Genomic DNA, 15,659 nt, shown 5'->3' on the forward strand with positions numbered 1-15,659 from the left:
CGAAAACTTCTTATGGAGAACACTAGGAATTCTTTGCTATGACAAAATGGCGGAAGTTTCAGAACTTTCTGTTGGCGACACCGATAACACGAACAGGACTGATCAGATGGAACAGACTTCAATCACTCCTGCAATGGCTTTACAGAAAATAGAAGTAAATTAGATCGTTACTTTCCAGTACACTTAACATTATGTTGCCATGCGTTTTAAAGAAATTGTCAGTGAAGTGGCATGCTCGACTGTGTTTACGTTTTGACGTAATATTTGAGAAGGCGAATCTGCACGTGGTTTCTATTCGAAATGATTTCAAACTGTGAATGAAGTCTGAGGTAAACATATGATGGGCTCAAAAACTGTCTTGGATAATAAAAAATCTTGATAAAAGACTCCAACGACAGTATGACTTCATCTGTAACCTATGTAACAAATATGCCTATGATTATGATTTTCAAATACCCCTACATTGCGAGCAACTACACGTTGAGAGAAACAAATCTTTTGCATTTATGATTGACATTCTTGATGCCTTTGAATCTCAGGATGAACTCAATATGCTCTCTTTTGAATCTGGAGGTGAGAATGTCTTTAATGATAAAGTTGATCAAGATACATGGGACAGAATTATTTTACAATTTTTTTTATACATTTACTGAATACAGCAACATCTCCTACAATGTTACACTGACTGATCTGTGCTGATTTATAATGATGGATGTCCATTCTTAGAAGTTACTTGTATAAATTAACTGTATACATGCATAAATGTATGTTCTCATGTAAAATGTAGCTTTCGGTAATTATCTTGATTCAGATAATTGTATATACATCTATATCAGTTGTAACTTTGCTCATTTTCTTGTATTTACATGTATATGAAATATTTGATTTTCGGATGATGATGTGGATGAAATAAAGAATATCTCTGTGTCCACTCCCAGTAACTTTTTTTAAATTGGCTTAAGTCAAATAAGAGAACATGCCAAAAATATGAATAATCCTTTTTGGAGTGATGTACCTATGGCTCGGGCAGATTACATCAAAACATTATTGGAACTATCACCATGTGTAGAGGAATTGCTGACATTTCCCTCGTGGTTCAACAACAATATAATTATCAATAATCAAACATCTTTCTACTCAGATTGGTACAAGAAAGGAGTTTTTCAAAGTCTGCTGCAGATACTATTATGCTTCAAAATGTATAGCTTTTACAACCTGTTCATATGATAGCTTTACAAAATTTTGGTCATCAGTACATACTTCATTTGCCTAGTAATGTACCACCTGCCTTGGATATAGTCTATATTTAATATAAACAAAGATATGTGTGTATATGGCTGTGTAGACTCAGATATTAGAACCTTTACATAGATACATATTTCCTTGAAAGTGTCCAGATCATAGGATTATTAACCTTATTTGTTGATTATAACATGTGACATTTGGCCTGTACTCTGAAAAGATCTGCAAATAAAATAAGATGAAAGGGAACCAGTGATGAAACTGTAGATACATCAGCTGAAATGCTTGAAACAGCAAACTAATGTAGGGAGCACCGGGGCTTGGTTAAAAAATAAAAGTCAGTGACACTACATACAGATGCCTGTTTTTTGGTGCAGCAAGCCCCTGTGGCCCCACTCTAATTCCCATGTCTAGAAAATGAATAACCACCCCTAGTACATGTGTACAGATAAAGTCTAATCTTTGAGTGATGAAGTTGACTAATAATGATGTTTGTTCTTTCAGGTAGCTGTTAATGACCTTTTTGAATATCGAGATCGTTATTTTGAAAGGTTTGGAGTGGAAAATTCTCACAAAAAGGCAGATGATGTGAAGGCAAAGTTAAAAGAGACTTTGCACTTGATCAGCGAGATGAAAGGTGAACGTTTGACGATCAGTAAATGTATCATATATACATTAGTTGTATTGAAGGGAGAACCTGTGTCTGACAGTAATGTGACATCCCATACACAGCATCAGCACACACATGTATGTTCCCATCCCTTGAGAGTTGGTCAGCGGTGACTTACATACGCTACTCATGCTCAGGCTTGGTGTCCCAATACCTCAACTGTCCAGGCATTATCACATGACATCAGTCAAAATTACAGACGAATATAATCCTGTTTTCTCTTTATTTTAGACAAGATCAACAACAAGGCAATGTTGAATATGTTGCATGGTAAAGCACTGAATGTGACTGCAGACTTTGATCAAGAGGCCCTGGATTTACTCTCAAAAGCCGTTAAACTTGACCCAAAGCTCTTGGAGGCTTGGAATCATCTGGGTGAATGCTACTGGAAAAATGGCAATATCCCTTCAGCTAAGAACTGCTTTACAGGAGCTCTCAACTATGTAAGTGATGTCAGTCAGCGCATACCACCATGTAGCATGATATAGTGTCACTACACCTCACCTAGTTCATGGATGTGTGGAGTGATCAGATTATTGACAGCAGGAATTTTCTGTCAGTGTACCTTATCTAGTTCATGGGTGTGTGGAGTGATCAGATTATTGACAGCAGGAAATTTCTCTCACTATATTTCACCTAGTGCTTGGGTGTGTGGAGTGATCAGATTATTGACAGCAGGAATTTTCTGTCAGTGTACCTCACCTAGTGCATGGGAGTGTGGAGTGATCAGAATATTGACCACATGGAAGGGTTGGTCATCTAGTGCTGGTTGTACAAGATGACCACACTTAAGGGTTAGACTGTGACATGGTGCAAAGTGCATTATTGTCCAGACGTGATCATCTACCATTGTCCACTGGCTGTGTGCAGTGGTAACTGTCAGTTACAGGTTTTAAATTTGTCAACAGTGAAATAAAACCTTTATTTAGTCTCATGCTAGTATATGACACGGACATAAAATGTAAGTGTTCTTATTTAACATGTCTGAGAATAAGTATTCTAAGATGGCTTCTTCAGTGGGAGATCCAGGCACGGACAGTACTTTAACAGATGATAATGTACACTTTCTGCATTACGTGACAATGTATTGTCACTGCACCATTCTAGTCTGCCCCCTTGTAATCAAAAGCATCCTTGCTATCTGACATCACAATGCATGTCAGCTGTCATGGCCTTGTAGAGCTTCCTACAATAAACTACTCCATAGCACCCTGAATAATCAGCTTCATCAGGATGTATGGATCTAAACCTACATTGGCAGTAGAAATCCAACGTTCATATTATCCAATACAGTTTAGGTTAATCACAGATGTAATTAGAATATTTTTTGAAGATATGGAAGCTAAATGTAAACTATCATCACACTGTTTATCATTTATTTTGTCTGGTAACATGCCTCTTAAAGTAAGGAGCAGACATATCAATAGAACAGCTTGTCAGTTAGCCCTGCTTGAAGATTGGTAATTTAGGTCTCTGATGCCATCGTTTTTCTGTTTTATGCTTTCAATTTGTCAGCAGTAAGTTTTACATTTTGACATCTTAGAAAAGAAATTCAGGTCACCCTGAACTAGTATAGTTAAATTACAAATACACTTTAGATTGCCAGTGATTTGCCATTTAGAGACTCTGTACCTGCCAAAATTTATGAAGCCATACCTTTTTTCAGGAAAATGATACATGATACAAATACCTTGCAATGGGAGTAAATTATCTCCATTGTGAAGCAAAACATTACTTACCATTAGTGGTTGGTCCCACATTAGACCTAATTGTGTATTTTCAACTACTTATGTAAAACGTGTTTCTATAGTTCCTATAAATAGTTCCTAGTAAAGCCCTTATCAGGCCTTCAATATGATCAATTTATTTTCCTCACCTTTCCTTCCCAGCAAAAGAATAAAGTCTCTCTGCGGAACTTGTCAATGGTGTTGCGTCAGCTCAGTGGTCCCCCAGCGGAGAAAGTGAGTTTGATCGAGGAGAGTGTGGAGAAAGCCAAGGAGGCAATACAGCTGGATATCAAAGATGGAACATCCTGGTGTGCGTAAATCTCGCTTATTCACTTATTATGTTAAGACTATTACTATTAAAAATTATTACCTTTCTTGTTTGTTAATTATATAATCTTCATCAGGTTGAAATACATTTGTGTTATTTTCATGTGAAAACGATAATCCCAACATTAGTATTTACACACTGGCCTTTAGAAACAAAACAACCTATTGTGGGAGTTGATCTTGATGCTTAGAACTTTGTCGGTTGTTATCATCCTAGCTTATAAAGCTTTGCCAGTTTGTGAATCATGGATGATGATGATGATGATGATGATGATGATGATGATGATGGCAACAACCACGTGATAATTAGTTTAATTATTTAATTATTTTCAGTGATTCTTGGGAATGCCTACCTGTCTCTTTTCTTCACTGCTGGTCAGAATCCAAAGGTTTTGAAGCAGTGCATGAGTGCATACGCCCAGGCGGTGAGTAACTCTCTCCTAGTGCCAGTTAGTAGGGTATTATGTCATATACGCAGACATGTAACAATTGGGACAACACAGGTCCACAAACTTTATCCCCCGAGGCCAGTCCTACAAGTGATCTATGTCAAGGTTAACGTGTATAAGTTACAATCACTTTAGCTCTTTATCGCCCCCATTGTATGACAATAAGACCAAACTCTAATCTGCACACTTTTCCTTAACCTTACTCATGCTATTTGCTTTTTCGTCCTTTAACCTGAGATACACTGGAGAGTCTGGAAACAGTTTCTCCCAACAGTGAAACCATCTGAGCTAAACCATCCTATGAAAATTATGCATCTTTTCTACAAAAGCTTGAAATTTAATTAAGGATATTTTCATTTAAATTACAAGACACATGGAAGCCTAGTACCAACCTGGGACCCACATGCTACATTTTCATGAAGTTTTAATCATCATTGTAACATAGGTAATAAATGTTGTTTCTGTTGCCCCCTAGTGGTTTGTGGGTTTTTTTTTGGGTAGTAATTGCAACATAGGTAGTAAACGTTGTTTCTGTTGCCCCCTAGTGGTTTGTTGGTTATCTTTTGGGTAGTAATTGCAACATAGGTAGTAATTGTTGTTTCTGTTGCCCCTAGTGGTTTGTGGGTTATTTTTTGGGTAGTAATTGCAACATAGGTAGTAAATGTTGTTTCTGTTGCCCCCTAGTGGTTTGTGGGTTATCTTTTGGGTAGTAATTGCAACATAGGTAGTAAATGTTGTTTCTGTTGCCCCTTAGTGGTTTGTGGGTTATTTTTTGGGTAGTAATTGCAACATAGGTAGTAAATGTTGTTTCTGTTGCCCCTTAGTGGTTTGTGGGTTTTCTGTTGGGTAGTAATTGCAACATAGGTAGTAAATGTTGTTTCTGTTGCCCCCTAGTGGTTTGTGGGTTTTCTGTTGGGTAGTAATTGCAACATAGGTAGTAATTGTTGTTTTCTTTGGAGAAGACTGTTGGACAGTTAGCAGAACATGAGTTTGTTCCAGTGCATTTGTCGGAGGAAGATATTCATGCTAGTTCATGGATATGGATTGTTTCCCATCTGTAGCAGGGTCATGTTCATGTTGGGGTAAGGGCTACTGAGGCAGTCTTGAAAGTCGTACATAACAGGGGTAAATCATTGCCTGAAGAATCTACAGAAGATTGAAGAAGACTGTGAAGAAATCTACATCTGCGATGATGTGTTGAGTGTTTATTTACATTAGGAGAAGACTTTGAGATGTGCCCACTAGATTTGCAGAAGGTTATAAGATGACCAGACACAGACTGACTTGAACAATTTCAAGTACAGCCATCAACTGTGGGTGGTGAAGTGGGAAATTAGAAATTAGATTCTCAGGAGGATTATGTCCCAACATCAAGAGAAGATCATAAGGTGGATGGTATTTGCGTCTAGCCATTATATTCATGTGCAGTGGATGAAGTGGTTTTGCGTATTGTGAAACCATGTCCATTTTCCCCTTTTTGACTTTGTTGATGTAATGCTGTACTCCAGTAATTGGACATTCCCATGTGCAAGTTTACTTTGTGGTCAATGTTTGTGACCTCGTCTTGATCATATTGAATCTTGTTGCAGGAGAGAGACCCAGTTGCTCAAGGCAACCCGGACCTGCATTTCAACCGTGCAACAGTGAGTGTAGTGATGATAATATATTATATTTAATTGCAACACAAGTCAAGCTTGAAGTAATATTTTCTTTCTAGTTTATCCCAGTCTGCTCCATTTTGACAAGTTTGATATTTTACTCTGAAAACATTCTTATGAAAAGTTCTAGTTTTGCCCTAAAAGGGCCCATGTGTTTTTGCTAAACCTGTTATGTTATCATTTTATTGGAAATTAATGCATGAAAAAAATATCTTAAATACAGTGACAGTGGGTATTACTTGATCTCCATTGCAAAGCAAATCCTTCCCAGTGCTGTGGACGTGTGAATGTCCGGGGGTAGAATAGGCCTTCAGCAACCCATGCTTTCCATAAAAGGCGGCTATGCTTGTCATAAGAGGCGACTAACTGGATCAGGTGGTCAGGCAGACACGTCATCGGTTCCCACTTGCGTAGATCGATGCTCATGTTGTGGATTACTGGATTGTCTGGTCCAGATTATTTACAGACCACCGCCATATAGCTGGAATATTGCTGAGTGCGGCATAAAACTAAACTCACTCACTACTAGTGCTGTGATGTAGCTTCAAGTTACTTCCATCTGATGGTCTGTCCCACATTTAACCAACCATGTGTCCATTTAACTACTTATGTGTTATATGTGTATCTATAGTACCGTAGAATTGTTGTTTAGGCCTTGAAAAGCCCCTGAATAGGCCTGAAGTTTAATCTCTCCAAACTCAGTTATTAGTCCAGAATATGTTGATTATTGTTCATGTTTACACTGGGCCCAGTTGATTGGGCCACCATATTTCTTGAATATTACTGAGTTGCACACTCATTCACTCACTCACTGTTACCATAGTCGTACCAGTACCAGGAGGAGTATCAGCTGGCGCTGGAGGGGTTTGCACAGGCAACGCTCTTAGACCCAGGATGGGAGGAACCTGGAGAGAAGGAGACGCAACTCTTGCAGTATCTTGACACGCTCACTGACATGATCAACACAAAGGTGAGACAACGCTTACAATATCTCAGCACGCTGACTGATATTATCAACACAAAGGTGAGAAAACACCTACAGTATCTCAACACGCTCACCGACATGATCATCACAAAGGTGACAAAGCTTTCAATATCTCAACACAATCACTGACATGATAAACGCAAAGGGTGAGACAACTATTTCAGTATCTCAACACACTCACTGACATGATAAATACAAAGGGTGAGACAACTCTTTCAGTATCTCAACACACCCAACCAACGTGATCAACCCAAAGGTGAGACAACTCTTACCATACAATGACATTCCTACTGACTGAACACAAAAGTTAGACAAGACAACTGTATTCCTGGTAGAGACATAAATATCCTGCTTTTCTGATGTGCATGGAAGGGTGATTCTGATGGTACATATTAATCATGACAAAACTTATACCATTATTTCAGGGGAAAATTGTACATATTTAATCAGCAATCCATCTGCCATTTTTTTCAGGGCAAGATGGTACATGTTCAATCATAGCCGTCCATGTACCATTTCTCTCTGGGTAAAGATGGTACATGATGTCTTTTAGCAGCATTTAGAAGTTGCATATACAGTCAGGCCGCGTTAGTCCGGACCCCGACATTCCGATTCCCGCGATATCCGAACGATAGCTAACTGTAACCAATCTTGTTTACTATGTAAACTCATTACCTGTTGATTCAGTAATCCGGTGCTTCACTCTCCGTATCCGAACGTTAATCAGCGATAACAGATTAGCTAATTACACATAGTTTTGCTTCATTAATCCGTGTCAAAATGAGATCAGCTGACGCTTGTCAGTCATAATGGAAAAGTCCCGCCCCTAGGCGTAAAAGATGTGAAATTACTGCTGCACAAAGAAAAAGAGAAAACCTTGAAGCCAACTTTGATCTTATGTGTAAACATTTTGGTCAAGAATTCAGACAGTCTATCGGCAAGAGCACAATTTCGGACATCTGATATGTTTTGTGATTGGTATGATCGTTTGACAGACAGATGCAATCACGTGGTTGACACTTGATCTCACTTCGTAACAATGCTGCTAGTCACAAGTATGCCAATGTCAAACTGACCAACGTGAAAGTTGATTTCTTGCCCCCAAACACCACATCGCACATTCAGCCAACTTGTATACGTTCGTATGTTTTTGTATCGCCATGTCAAAGGGAAGTAACCCTACTGTAGTTGTGTTCATAAAAGTTCATTTCAGTAGTCCGTACGTTTCACTATCCGAACGTTTTTGATGAAAAACGGACGTGTTCGGATTAACGCGGCCTGACTGTATAACCAAGATCTTTTATGGATAAGTCAGGCGTACCTGATGAAGGGGTCCGAGATGACCCTGAAAAGTGTTTCAAAGAAAAAACAAAAAGATTTATCCATGAAACATCTTGGTCAATGATGGTGCATGTACAGTCATAGCAATCCATGAACCATTATACATGTATCATTTTTTCAGGGGAAGATGAGGGGGAAGAAGTTAGAATCTCTGGTGCAGTCAATGAACGAAGACAAGGACCTAGGTCCATACAGAGGAGGGTCCTACACAGGTTCCAAGGGAAAGTCTGTGACATTGAAGAAAGTGAAACTGTCTGATCTACAACCTGAGATTAACCATGAGCGTGTTGTAACAGGGAAGGTTGTGTGCACCCTCAGTTCCCAGGAATCCCTTACATTGTAAGTCAACAGAATGGTGAACAGTGTACATATTTTGCTATTGGTGTAACTGTTGAGAACTTACAATGATTGTGGTGACTGTCCTACATTAGTGTTAGCCCCAGCACCATGTGAAAGGAAGAGGTAGTTTCTTAATTTCTAGTATATACTAACAAATGTTTTCTACACTCTTCTGGGTTTTTGTCCTTGCCCCTCATTCTCCTGACAAGGGGAAAGGAAAAAGCCCTGAAACCTATAATAAAGAAATCAACATCCTAAATATTTTGTCTTATGTTTTAATGCTAACTTCTATATTCCTCTCAAGAACCACAGTAATCATGTTGTTTCAGTACTTTCTGCATGGTTGATGAAGACCAGACCTGTTTCCCTGTCAATGTCTACAACATCGCGAAAGGATATGGGGTGAAGATCGGGGACTCAGTGGCAATACCAGACCCATATGTCCAGTTGGTCAAGGTCAACCATAAAGGAAAGGTCAGCCATAACAGTTCAAGAGTAAATACATATTTGTTTCTTAGGTCAGCTAGTGGACAATAGCATGGAGAACAGTCTCAGGGTATGATTCCATGATATCAGATAAAGTTGCAGTTTGCTGCAGAGTGGTGTCTCAACTTCAGACTATTTTAGTGAACCCATTAAGTTAAATTTTTTATTTACCTTACCATAGGTCTTTAGCATATTACCTCAAGCTTTGCTTAGGAGAAGATCGGACAGAGTTGAATTTATATTCAATCTTGAATGGCTACCCCAAACTCGACAACTGTAATGATACTGAAGTATCTGGATCTCCCCACTTCGCGTGCGCACAGACTCCAGGAGAACTTCACTTTTACTTCACGGTCTGAAGAGTCCATAGTGGGGAGGAGCATCCACTTTTACTTCAAGTGTCGTCTGGTCTAGATGTGTTTTGGTTGCTATCTTTTTTTCAATCTTTGTGTCGGATATAAATTCGTTATTGTACACTTGTGGACTACCTCGTACGAGACACGGTCATGTGTTTCCTACTCGATGTTGCCTCCATAAGTTTTACCGAATCAGTTTTATTTGTCGGTGGTTTGGTTTCTGTTGATAATTCTTCCACCATGTCTAGCTTTTGTGGTTCCTTTTTTTGTCACTTGTATTTTGTATTGTTGTATTTTTTGTAATTTTGTTGTCCTGTTCGGAGGGGCAACCATTTTACTTATCAGTTGCAATCAGCTGCTGCACGTGCGAGTGGAGCAGCCCATTACGTGGTAAAGGTTTATTTTTCATTTATCCTTATTGTCACGTTTATATTTTCATTTTATTATGGTAATTGTGTATGACACGACACTTGTGCGTGGTGTGTAAAGGCCTGAAGTCTGGCAAGGATCCTCACCTCTGGTGTCCAGATTGTGCTACAGTGTCGTTAACCCTTGAGCAGCGCTGTGCAGCATGTATGGTGTTGTGAAATGCTGAGTTTAAGGTCTTCTTGGCGGTGGAGGTGCCTGGGGCAGTGTCTGATACTTCAGCGAGGGTGGAGCCAGCGCTGATGCAGACACTGACGCCATTGCCGACGCCAACCACCCAGACAGGTGGTTCGGTGGACTTGTCGAGGTCAGGTGCCCTAGCGCACCCAGAGATGCAATGGATTCTTCGAGCATTCAAGTACCTACTCACTCAATGTTTTCAGGCGCATCTCAGGAGGTGACGGCGCCTATGACTAGGGCTCCTCCGTTGATCCCGGACTATACAGCAACGCCGAGAGAGGAACACATCCAGTTACTGGCACTGGCGCCTCGGGCGCATCTCAATCAACAGATATGCCGGGCTTGGCGAGATCGGCGCCAGGGTTGGGAGCAGTGGTGTATGGAGCGCCGAGAGGCGCCAGTACTGTCATCAGTGGAAGAGTGAGAGCAGAGCTCACGGGTGTCAGAAGACGTAGATCAAGAAGCCCCCTGAGCAGTTCATCAAGTGTGTACCAGCGTCGTCGATCGTCTTCCAGATCTCCGGATCGTTGCGCCAGATCTCTTCACCGTAGAAAAAGGAGCAGGCGGTAATGATCTCGGTTGGTATCACCTCCTAGAGCCAGGTTGTTGGCACACAGGAAGCAAGCGTCTGAGCGCCATATCTTGGAATATGGATGAAGAGCAGTATTTTTTTTGCTCACATGGAGGTGAAGAAGGCTCGTACCTGCCGCTTTCTGCAATGTATAATTGGCTACCTGACAACTGACTCCCAGATTGCCTTTCCCCGGCATCAGGTGTGGACAGCGCCAAGGCTATCAGAGGGGATCCGGAGTTGATGATTCCGCCACATCCTATGGTATCTAACGCCATATCCTCCTTGAATGAAGACTTTGCCAAGTTGTCATTAAAATCCACGATTAGGGCACCCAGGTCGAAGAAGCAGGACTATAAGGTTCACAGTCTCGATTTTGCGGACTCTAGGGCGGTGTTAGATGAGGCCATTAAGAGAGAATCCTCCAACTCCACATATAAGGTACAGGATTCCAGAATGCAAGCGATTGATACGGAGCTGCAGCGCATCCTGAAGCCAGTCTTGGCATCAGCGGCGGCTGTTGATTTGACAGAAGTTAACAAGTCCCGGGTGGAGCATTTGTCGTCGTTATTCCTGTGGCAGGGCAAGGTGCTTCATGACCTGTTGGGGCATGTCCGTATAGTGTTGGCTATGATGGTGGTGTGTAGGATGGGCTTTTTCGATGCATGTTCATGGCAGGAAGAGTTCAAGCTTGTCTCATAAGAGCTCCCTTTGCCTCAGAGGCCCTCTTCAGAAATGCTATCCCGGAGGTTTACAAGGAGCATGCGGAACTAACTAACACTGAGGTGTCGTCAGCATTTGAGGCCATACCTTCTGCCTTTCGTGACAGAGCTGGAACACATGACAGAGGAAAGAAACGCTACATCCCGAGGAGGGAATCTGTCAGATCTGCCTTTACCAGAGGTCACGCCAGGGCAACGTGGCAGCCGATCGTCGCAAGCCTTCAGACACAAACAGGGTCGCCCTGCCACCCCCAGCAGAGGCAAGGGGAAGCACCCTATTCAAGACGTAGAGGGTGTTACCTTTCAGGACAGGGACCTCCTGCCCCCAGCCGTGCCAGTTTTCCCTACACCAGTAGGTGGGAGACTGGGCATCTTTTGGAGGAGCTGGTCCATCCTCAAAGATCTTTATGTTACCAGAATCATAAAGAAGGACTACAAACTACCGGTCATACAACCTTCACCGTTGACATCTCAGTCGTCGGCACAGGTGTATCCAGAGACGCAACGCCAGTTGCTGGCAGACAACATCGAGGTGTTACTAGGGAAGTGTGCCATCGAGGAAGGGTTCTACTCTCCGATCTTCCTCATTCCCAAGAAGGACTCCGACAAGCTACGCATGATCCACAACATGGCAGCAGGGTGGATAATCAACACAGTTGCATCCCACACAGGAATTGGTGTTTATCGGGGGCTTGTTCCAGACACAGTATAACCGTGTTCGGATCCCTCTCGACCGGTGGGAGAAGATTTCCCGGTTCGTAGCGAAGGGACTGTTAAAGCCGTTGCTACTCAGGGAGTGACAGTCTCTGTTAGGCCTCTGACGTTGGCGCAGGACTTAACACTCAGAGAACACCTTTTGCTACGACCGTTGCAGAGGTACCTCCTCCCGTACATGCAGGCAGACGATGTTACAACGTAGCTGTTGCTTCCAGTACATCTGCACCAATACCTGCAGTGGTGGACAATCGAGTCGAACATCTGCGACGGAGTTTGCTTGACTGAGTTTGTGCAGGATCACAAACTATTTGTCAACGCGTCACTCCAGGGCTGGGGTGTGCACTTCAACGATCAGACAACCTTGGGGCTTTGGTCCGACATAGAAGCAGGGTGGCACATCAACAATCTCAAGCTGGAGGCAGTGATTCTACTACTACGCCACTCCAACCTGTTGACTGTTTCAGACAACGTGACTGTTGTATGGCTGATTTTGAGACAGGGGACAACCAGGTCCAAGTCCCTGCTGGATCAGATGTTCCGCATAGTCAGCGTTCTAGACGACATCAAGGTCAAAGCCAGGTTGCAGGAACGTCCTAACCGATGTGCTCTCCTGACCAGGAAAGCCATCCCCGACTGAGTGGATGCTTCACCCGCAGATTTTTCAGCTCATATGTCAGGATCACAGGCGCCCACTGATAGACCTATTTGCCACAAAGTTCAATGCTCAGCTTCCAGTTTGCGTGTCTCCAATACCAGACCTGACAGCTTGGGTAGCCGACGCTCTCTGGATGTCTTGGGAGGGACTAGACGCGTATGCCTTCCCTCCGCCAGTGCTAGTACCAGTGGTAATGGCAAAACTCAAGCTCACCGTGATGATCCGTCCGCTTTTGGTCGCGCCTTGGTGGCCAGTGAGGATGTGGTTCCAAGAGTTGTGCCGCCTCACAGGAAAAGATCCGTTCCAACTTCCAGAGTGGGACCAGTTGCTGGACCATCTGCAAAGGACTTTGAGGGCAAAGGGATACTCATCTCAGATTCATTGCCCGGCCGCACAGAGCTACCACGCAGTCACTCTATGATGACAAGTGGGCTACATTTGAGAAGTTCTGTGCCCAGAAGTCGTAAGACCCGTTGTTAGTGTCACCCCAGTTCCTGGCGGAGTTTTTACGTTATTTACGGTGCTCGAGGAAACTCAAGGGCAGTACCATTGGGACTTACCTGTCAGCATTAAACTCAGTGTTAGCTGTCAGAGGAGATAGGAAGGTCTCGAAGATCCAAGAACTGGTTGCTGTGTTGAAGACATTCAAGCTGGAGGACCAAAAGTTTAAGTTCCGGCCGCCTGCGTGGGACCTGAACATCGTGCTACAGCACTTGAGAGGTCGCCCCTATGAGCCGATGGACAGGTCATCGTTTGACAACTTAACCAGGTCAACCAGACAGGTTATGCACCATCCCCAAATCTCACTGCCATTATCGGACCAGAGGATCAAGAAGAGCAGTTATTTTGTTCCGGTGGTTCGTATGTGACCCACTACTGATTCTGGTTCCAGATGACCTTCACGACCTTGTTGCGGCAAACCGGTGAACAGCGTTTGTGAATCAGTAGTGGTCCAGTAGTTTGTGAATCAGTAGCTGCCCCGAGGCATATGTGGGATGCTAGACTTTTGATGGTCTTCTGGTGTCTTGCACCACCGTCCTGTCTGTTGCATTGATATGCTGTAGAACTATGGTAAGGTAAGTAAAAAATTTGTCAAAATATCTAAAAAATCTAAATATTTTAGAAATTTAAATACTTACCTTACCATAGGGCGGTTAGACCCTCCCAACACTGGATGCTCCTCCCCACTACGGAGTCTTCAGACCGTGAAGTAAAAGTGAAGTTCTTGTGGAGTCTGCGCGCATGCGAAGTGGGGAGATCCAGATACTTCCGTATCATTACAGTTGTCGAATTCGGGGTAGCCATTCAAGATTGAATAGCAATTCAAATCTGTCATATGTCCTACTAAGCGAAGCTTGAGGTAATATGCTATAGACCTATGGTAAGGTAAGTATTTAAATATCTAAAATATTTAGATTATAACAATTCCTTAAAATATACAATTGCTATCACCACTGGCTTATTTCTTTATAAATCGGAATAGTTGGTCATGTATACACTTAAACAATTGACACAATTTCATTAAAGAATGAAAGGTTTTCTCAGCTTAACAAGTTTGAATCCGTGTGAAAAAGGTGTGGTGAGTTTAATTTTATGCCACACTCAGGAATATTCCAGCTGAGTCTAGGCCGGACAGTCCACTGATCAACAGCATGTGCATCAATCTATGCAATAGGAATATGATGACTTGTCCAGCGAGTCAAGGAGACTGACCACCCAGCCTCTTATGATTTTATGATGATGTGAAGGCAAATTGTTTCACCTTGTTTCAGGTGTTTGAGTTCTCCAGTATCCGGGTGGACCTCCCAGTCATGTTGGTTGTCAACGGGAAGAAGCTGGGCCTGGACAAACAAGCTATGTCCGTATTGTCGGTCAGCGCCATGTCAGAATAGTGCTCAGTCTGTCTGTGATCTTTACTGTATATATTTATTTATACAATAAATCTATTTTTACAGCGTATAGTCCTCTATTCTTCTGTCAGAGAGAGTTATTTGTGGTTGAACCTGCACAGCTACATTAACGAGGTTATTTGACTCTAAGGATTCAATCCTCCATGTATTGCCAGAGCAGTTGATCTCTGCCAATCAGGAGTCAATTCGACAACAGACTTCATTTCATGAGAGTTCACTGAATATTTCTGAGGTGGATAAACTCCATAAATACATCAGTGCTTGCAACAGGTTTGTTAAGAGTGCTAGCGCCAAGAGCATGCCTCTGAGCGTGGATATGTGCGCGTTGAAAATATGAACTATTATGAAATGAAATTATATTTTGACCAAATCTTTTGTGCATTAAATTTTCGTTACAATCCGTAATTTCAAAATTTATTTTGTTTATATGATGCTATTTTAAGGTACTTTTTGAAATTAAGCATCTCAGAATCTATGCATCCAAAACATGCATGCAATATAATTTTTGAATGTTTTTATTAATATTTTTCACGAAAAATGCAGGTTTCTGCATTAATGCAAACACTGTACAATCTGTAATGAAATGGCACAATTGCATGCTTTCAAGGACTGCTATTTTTTTTTCTAAGTTTTTTATGATGAATACTTCACAATTATAAATTTAGCAACTGTTGACAGTTACTGAACACATATCCATGTGTTGTTTTAGTAAATCTTATAACAGTAAAAAGTATATCAGCCACTCAAACTTAGTTTTTACACCTCACTCAGCTATGTGGTGGCAGTCTGTATATAATCGAGTCTGGACAACACAATCCAGTGATCGCAAGCATGAACATCGATCTATGCAAATGGGATACAATGACAAGTGTCAACCAAGTAAGTGAGATTTAACCAC

General features: G+C 41.9%; 1 protein-coding gene across 1 annotated transcript; it reads left to right on the top strand.

The window, feature by feature from the left end:
• The first annotated feature begins 24 nt into the window (after nucleotides 1-24).
• Nucleotides 25-14,807, top strand: LOC137257704 (tetratricopeptide repeat protein 5-like). Its single transcript, XM_067795097.1, has 10 exons — nucleotides 25-154; nucleotides 1,747-1,879; nucleotides 2,144-2,355; nucleotides 3,802-3,949; nucleotides 4,300-4,391; nucleotides 6,005-6,058; nucleotides 6,897-7,043; nucleotides 8,521-8,738; nucleotides 9,068-9,212; nucleotides 14,624-14,807. Exons 1-10 carry the CDS (start codon nucleotides 47-49, stop codon nucleotides 14,741-14,743), a joined length of 1,377 nt encoding a protein of 458 aa, XP_067651198.1. The 5' UTR covers nucleotides 25-46; the 3' UTR covers nucleotides 14,744-14,807.
• The last annotated feature ends 852 nt before the right edge of the window (nucleotides 14,808-15,659 follow it).

This window comes from Haliotis asinina, chromosome 12, assembly GCF_037392515.1.
Source record: "Haliotis asinina isolate JCU_RB_2024 chromosome 12, JCU_Hal_asi_v2, whole genome shotgun sequence".
NCBI classification, from domain to species: Eukaryota; Metazoa; Mollusca; class Gastropoda; order Lepetellida; family Haliotidae; genus Haliotis; species Haliotis asinina.